A 7,333-nucleotide genomic window follows, 5' to 3' on the forward strand; every position below is an offset into this window, starting at 1 on the left:
TAACACACGCTGTTATTTATAGCGACCGCGGTGGCTCCGTAGCTAGGGCATTGGGCAGCAGAACACGAATACGAGGGTTAGAACTGAAAAAGTGTGTTGGTGCGGGCTTATTGGTACATAACTGAATATGGAAAAACAGCGCTAAAACGGGACAAAGAACGTGACAAGACTGGGCGCTGTCCCAAGGGTTAGGTCCCAACCACGGCCGACAATTTTCCACATGGAGGCGAAAACGAAAACCTGCCCGTGTGTCGAGATTCGTCCCATGCTAAAAATCTCCAGGTGGTCTATCGTAATCCACAACCCTCCACTACGGTGTGCCTCATAGCCTAGGTGTATTTACAAGGCGAACCCCCCCCCCCCCATAAAAAACCATGCACCCCTCCGTCTAACGACGACAACGGTTGAAGGCGAAGCTCTTTGGTTGGTCAATACCATACTGCGAGTATGTGCTAGTATTGCTTCTTTGGTGGTCGCCTGAGTTTTCCAAATCACTTCGACCATGTCGAAATGGAGCAATCGGATAGACTTAGGCATCATACGCGAAAAACCCTGGTTCGATTCCGGGCACGGGAAGCGTTTTGTTTTCATTCACTTCACCCACGATCATTCATCGTCAGAAAAAGTTGGCTTTCCTGCGGGGCGTATTGGCGCACAACGGCATCAGTGAGGACACCGAAGCTTCGCCTCAAAAAAAAAAAAAAAAAAAAAAGAACTAAGGAAGTGTAACTATCGCCGGCTCCTCCCCTTTTCGCGACCATTCCGAATGTTCGAGTCCTCAGTGACAAAGCAATAAAATTACGAGACTATTCTCTTGCGACAGCACTAAACAATCAAAAGAAATTTATTTCTTAAATGGTGAGTGGGGAAGTAGGCTTAGCGGGGGAACGGGACGGCCCGGCAGGCAGCGCCGAGGTTGGAGAGGTAGGGCCCCGAGAGCTGCGTCTGGAGTATGCGGGACAGCTCCCGCTGATAACTCTGCTCGATCACGCTGTACAGCGGCAGGTCTCGGAGACCGGTGAACACCATCCTGGCGCTCGGTGGTCGGAGTAACTTGAAGTTGACGGATGGCGGCTGGCCGACGACGGACGTCACTTCGACCAAGGCATGGTTCGTGGCAAAGTCAGCCCTGGCTCCGATGCGTCGGGAGGGCCCACCAGCGTAACTCAGGTCTGATGTTGTGCTGACGGCGACGCGGTTTAGAACGACATTGCAGCCGACGGTGACCCGACCAGGGCCCGACGCGCCCGGTCGACCGCAGTCGCCCTGCCGCCGGATCTGGCCAAGACCAGTGACGTTGACGATGCGCATGTGCGCGTTCAGCTGCTTGCCCAGGCCGAAGTTCGTTTGGTAAGAGCCCACGGGGAGCGGGTCCAGGCGGTTGCGGCGCACCAAGTTCGGCATTTGGTGGTTCAGAACCTGATCCATGTAGAAATTCGCATCGTTGACGGTGGCGCCGAAGGCTCCTGAAAAAAAAAAATAAAGAAAAAAAAAAGATCGCGTTTTACCAGACATTCCAAAACGACAGGTATATACAATCGTCTGAGCACTTTTAGAACTGCTAAAGGAGCAGTTGCTGCTGCCCCCCTTTTATGACTGAGGGAAGCCGATTTATTTATGCCCCGCGGATTCACACTAAATAAGATGTCGAGGCAACCATTTTTCTTCGGTGCCCTCTGGTTTCTGTACGGTTTCTTACTGTACGGTTTCTTATCTAACTTTCATCAATATCCAAGTGAGAATTACCAGCGACACATCAATGACTGCGACTGTTCACCAAGCCTCTTTGGCGACTGGCCTAATGGGAGCAGATGTCGAACTTGACAAAGCCAATTCCGTCGCTACACCTCTAACCTGCCGCTTTTTAAAAATACGAAGCCGCCTGCCGGTGAACTCTCTGCAACAGATGGGCTGAGTGCATGCTCGAATTTCTGTCTCTTAGAAGCTCCCCGTACAAAACAAGTACAGCACTAGTCGTCTTCCGCTGCGGCGGTAAAAATGAGTGGTAAAATACCAGCCTTGCTTAGTAAAAGTATATGCACTTTTCGATTTATACTATGTCAATAGAAATGCATTTGCTGTATTCGTCAGAACGTAGCCATAACCGGGCTTGTCCCGTCCTCTTCATTGTCGTTAGCTGGTAGCGCTACTTTTTTTTGCATTGGTTAGTACATCTTGCCAACAAAAGGATACCGTCGAACCAATTCTTCACTACTCATTCAGCTATTTATTCTGACCGTCGCTCCCTCACTCGTAATTCATTCAAAGTCAAACATTAAGGTCGGCGCATTTTTAATAGAAATGAATTCTATACACAATATGGCTTGGGAAGAGAGAGAGAGCGAGTGAGCGAGAGAGAGAGAGAGAGAGAGAGAGAGAGAGAGAGAGAGTAATTTAATGAAATTAAATTCCACAGAAGTCGTCATGATTATTTAGATACATATTAAAATACCCACGTAAATGTACACTTATAGTTATGATTAGAATATCACTTATTCCCGCCAGCCGTTTAAAAATAGAATAAAAATGGGGCATCTAAAGAACAAGATCAAAAAAAGTTCACGGGACGGAGTTCAAGACTTCGCTTACAAATTGAGCTCGAGCGACCACTCTTCTGAAATGTTAGGTCATGGTAATAATTACAGAATAACGTGCTGTGTTTCGATGATGTACCATCAGACACTTTGAAAACCATGGTCTGCTTCCCCTCTATGCAGCTGTATCACCAGTGGTTGTGATCAAGAGGGCTCAGTAGGTCAGTGATAAGGACCAGCATATGATTTTATTCGAAAAACTTCATGCAGCGCATAATACGCAATGCAAGCATGGTATTTTTGCATTGCCTGATGTTCCAGGACACATTTTCGCGTCACTCTTATGTGGTTCCCACGACCGGCTTCGTGGTCTGGTGTCGGTATCCATCAAATTCGCTCCCTTTGCCGCAGAGACCGCTGATTCACGTGCAATAAGGCAAAGCAGAGTTGAATGTGGGAGACAAACATACGTGAATCACTCACAAAAGAATTGTCTTGCTAAATTTTCTGTCTTATCTCTCCATACCTTGAGCAATGAGGAGATGGCGCAAAATAGGTAGCGAGTACTCGAGCATTTCAACACGCAAATGCATGGTAGGTAGTCCAGAACGTTCAAACTATAGATCAACGCGATTCTGTCGGATAGTGCCGTGTTTTTAACGTTAAAGTCGAAAGTGGTGAAGGACGGGTTCATCAGGAAGTACCCTGTTCTTGCCTCTCCGAAGCATAAAGTCATTTCCGGCAAAATATCTCTGATGCGCGTGCAGGTAAACTTACCGACAGAAAGGGCCAGAAGTACGAGTGGAATCATTTTGTCAGCAGTGCCTGGAATAGAACAAAATGTCGCGGTTAATTCCTGTTTTGAAGTAGCTAATAACGTCGCAGATTAGACAGGTAGTAGGCGAGTACACGTATGCGCAAAGGGGGACCAAGCGTGTCATGGCTACTAATGGCATACCTAAGCACGGTTTATAGCAAATACAGCCTCCGCATCCGAGGCTGGAACCCTCGAGCAGCACAATAGCTTAACAGTTTTCGATGCTTTCTGCACGTAGGTGAAACGCCACCGAGGTGCGTACTGTCGTAGAAACTTCGTAGGTTATGCACTCACGTGCGAAGGGATTATCGGTAAAGTCAGGTATTATATGTCTCGCTCTGTAATAAGGAGCTCGCTGTGGAACTGAGGCGTGACTAGTATTTTAAAGGGACTCTGCAACCCCTCCAATGGATGCTTTCACTCTTGGCGTCTCGAAGTGTTGTGAAAGGTATTTATCGCCAGCGCGGAGCGGCACTGCGTGATTCACTCGCCGCAGCAAATCCGCCTTTCGTTTCAGCTTTGGTCTTGTGGCTATTTTCTTAAAGTGCCTATCGATGCGTATATTGCTTCATTTAAAGGAAGCCGGCCAGTAGCCGCTACATCGCTGTAATGACGTAATGCGAGCGTGCGAAGAACACCAAGACCGGGAAAGAGAGAAAAAATCCCGGACCGTCTCCACTAACGTGAAACCTGGGGAGCCCCGGGGCGTAGCATGCAGTGAAAAAGTGTATTATTGGTGCCTTGGCGCTTTTACCAACGGAGTGTGTAGGCACAAAACTTTCTAACTTCGTAGTGTATAGGCACTAAATTAAGCAACCTCCCACAGTTTTACCGTAGATTTTTTTGCTTCACCTTCTGCTGTAAGTTTCTGAGGGGCGTGAAAAAACAAAAAATAGAGCCTGCACCTAAATTCTTAAATCAATGTTTCCTCTCTGTGCCTTTGTTTGCATCAGTGAACCGAAACTTTTGGCGGAGAAGTATAGAAAAAATGTCAGTAATGTGTACGATTAGTAAAATAAAAGAAATATATACAGTACGACAAACAAAAGAAGTCGTGCAAGAGCAACGCCTAGTATTCGTGAGGAGCCCCGGATTTGGGCGCCCAGGAGTTAAACACTCACTCATCGCTGTCGCGCGCCTAAGGTCGTGTACACAGCCAGTACAGATTTTGTTTAATACCCTGAAAAAACTGCTCACGCGTCTAGCTTCCAACATTACCCCACCGTATGACACGTAGGCTTAAGAAGGACACACGTTCACTGGCATTTCCTACTGCCAAGGGGCCAAGGGCTTACGTTCTGAATTGACGGTTTTGAATAAACGAGGTTACCAAGACATAATACGAAATGAAAACTGAGTATATGAAATGATACCTGGCGTATGCCGTGGTTACTAAGATTTCAGGCCTTCCCGGCTGCTGCAAAAGTTGAGCTCCATTTCTTCACTTGAGCATGCTATAAACCCACGTTCTTTTTTCTTTCAATGGCTGTGTGCCTGCCTGCTTTGCCCCAAATGACGCCGAAGGGCCACAGCGTTTCGGCCATCTGCCACTTAATGACAACCCCTACTCTTCCTATGAGTTGTCGATTCCCTGTTTCGTGGTGTAACCGAGAACTTAGACTTAGTTGTCCCAGTAGACACCAGTGATACGATCCTGCTTCGCTCAGTGGCACGCAGAGCATGACAAAATTTTCAAACAAATGCACTTGAGAGTGATGCATTCATCTTTTCATTTTGCGACCGGGTCACCACTGTCTCTCTGTACTTCCTGCTACGCCGTACCATATTCAGCACCGTTTCGGGTTACGACAACGTCTACGGCACGATAAATTTCAACACAATCACAAATAATTTGTCTGATCGCCGTACATACACCTGCTGCACGGGGATAAATCCATAGTACTACTGTTTCCGGCCATGGTGCGTACGTTTGATTCACACCAGCGACTGCTGGGAGTTACTTCTTGGGCTGTTACATTTCTTTTATTTTTATCAGAGAATGCGATGTCTGCCTTGCTGCATTGAAATCCTTTTCTTCGCTGCGTACGTCCCAGCGTACGCCTCAAAGCCCCTCCACCAGGATTTCATCCTGCTCCATATTCACTCCGGCTAACGAGCAGCATCTAATGTCAATAAATGTCAGACAGACCAATGCTAAAAAACTATCAGTTCTGCGTATGACTTCATGCGCTTGAATATGGTTGCAGGGAAAGGTTGCGATTTGCATATTCCGGCCGCTGGGATTGGTATTCCTCACACTACGATACGCATTTCGGGAGCTGCCTCAACTTTTGTCGAGAGGTGAAGCCCGTGTACTGCGGCTTGGAACATTACCACTAAGGTGTGAAATGGTGCCACGAAAACGGGCGTAGACAAGTCAAAACATGCTGAAGAAAGCGTACCCGACCCCGTTCACACAAAAAATAGCACTTTACTTACCTTAATATTCAGCAAGCTCCACGATCATCCAGCCGACTGCAAGTTCTTTATATAGCTGGAAATATGCGATAACGCTTGTTCACAAACAGCCTTTTTTTGTGCGTGTACCGCGAGGCGATAACGCTATAGAGGTAGGCAGCAGTTGTGTGACACACCAGGAACTGGAAATAGGCGATTCCAAATAAGCCTCTTTATCGGTTTCTATGTATCATGGCGCACAATACTATCAGGCGTTGCAGCTCGGAGAGACAGTTGAAATAGCGCGCGACATAGACAAAGAGACAAGAAATGCGGGGAAAACAGGCCAGGGACCATTGGGTCCTCATAGTAGGCCGGCCGAGGCTCCGAATCCCCTCGCGAGAAAACCATCGTGCGAAAACCAAAAAAAAAAAAAAGTAATTCATGGAGAAATCGGCCACAGGCTTCAGCGATCCCAAAGTAGGACTGTCAATTTTATGGCTTTCGAGGGTATAGTGAAGTGCTTTACAGCTGCTTCGGTGCAGGTAGTCAGGATGAAGAATTTTTCGCAACGGGGATGTAATGTACAAATAAAAAGGATGGGGCTCATCTTTCGCCTTGTTAGCCACTTTCTTCCCTCTTGCAACCTACATATGACAACTCGAACGAATTATAGAAACAGGTCTGGGTATTGAGGGGCATGCTTGGACGAACGCAGAAAGAAAAGCCCGCAATCAAGGACGCCAAGGAGGGCGTAGGGAAAGTCGTTCGTGAATTTTCTCGCTGAATATATTTGTTTGTTTTTTATGTTGGAAAGCAAATGGAGGAAAACATGCTCTCAGGGTGATAGCCAAACGCACGCCCTTCGGAATGCGCGTCTGATGAAAAAGCAACTAAGCTACAGGGGAGGCTGTGCTCCCCGCCACTTTGTGAGGTAATACCCAAGACGCGTATGGCGAAGGTCCTTGGTTCGGGTCCCACTCAGGAGAATGTTATTACAGATAAACATAACACAGATGAACAAGCCATGTGATAAATATTGCTGAAATTGTTCATGAGTAGAAAAATTCCAGAATTGCAGAGCACCTACACTGCCGCGTATACGATATCTCAGAGCTCTGGCCCTGCTGAATCCCTGCGTATGTCCTGATTGCACTCTTAAAACGCCAGTTGGTCTGCCCGAACGCAAGGCTCTTGAATGACGAGTAATTGGAGTCAGTGAGATAAAGTACAACAATGATGCCCGGCATTCGATTTGACTTGCTTGCTCTGTGACATTACGGATTGCAAGCACGCCACCTTGCATTGATGTCACAGCACAGGCCATTGTCAAATTGCGCAGCCCTCCTTTCCCTCGACGCAGCGCCGCTTCGCGACATCTGTGTTACCGAGAAAACCGTCATGGGGGTGTCTACAGCGTCCACCTTGTAGCGCCACGCCTACTGTCGCACCCATCGTCAATGTCCCCATATCGACCATTAAGCCGTCATGCGACTGCGGGTTTCCACGAACTGCACACAGAAGTCCCTGGTTAAGTGAGCCTGCTGTACAGAGCTGGTTCTCTCTAATAAAACTCTATTACCAG

The 7,333-nt window shown here is 47.5% G+C and overlaps 1 protein-coding gene across 1 annotated transcript; it reads right to left on the reverse strand.

The window, feature by feature from the left end:
• Positions 1-826: 826 nt before the first annotated feature.
• Positions 827-5,862, reverse strand: LOC144155890 (salivary anticoagulant protein P23-like). Its single transcript, XM_077687597.1, has 3 exons — positions 5,791-5,862; positions 3,312-3,359; positions 827-1,466 (listed from the first exon to the last, which is right to left on the reverse strand). Exons 2-3 carry the CDS (start codon positions 3,343-3,345, stop codon positions 877-879), a joined length of 624 nt encoding a protein of 207 aa, XP_077543723.1. The 5' UTR covers positions 3,346-3,359; positions 5,791-5,862; the 3' UTR covers positions 827-876.
• Positions 5,863-7,333: the final 1,471 nt, after the last annotated feature.

Source organism: Haemaphysalis longicornis, unplaced genomic scaffold (genome assembly GCF_048455015.1).
Source record: "Haemaphysalis longicornis isolate Haplotype H1 unplaced genomic scaffold, Haemaphysalis longicornis Haplotype H1 scaffold_1, whole genome shotgun sequence".
Lineage (NCBI taxonomy): Eukaryota > Metazoa > Arthropoda > Arachnida > Ixodida > Ixodidae > Haemaphysalis > Haemaphysalis longicornis.

What these genes read in the sequence shown, in the direction of transcription:
- LOC144155890 (XM_077687597.1), bottom strand. Translation starts at nt 3,345, where the DNA reads ATGATTCCACTCGTACTTCTGGCCCTTTCTGTCG. An exon ending in ACTTCTGGCCCTTTCTGTCG is followed by an intron (nt 1,467 to 3,311) that starts GTAAGTTTACCT and finishes TTTTTTTTTCAG; the next exon opens with GAGCCTTCGGCGCCACCGTC.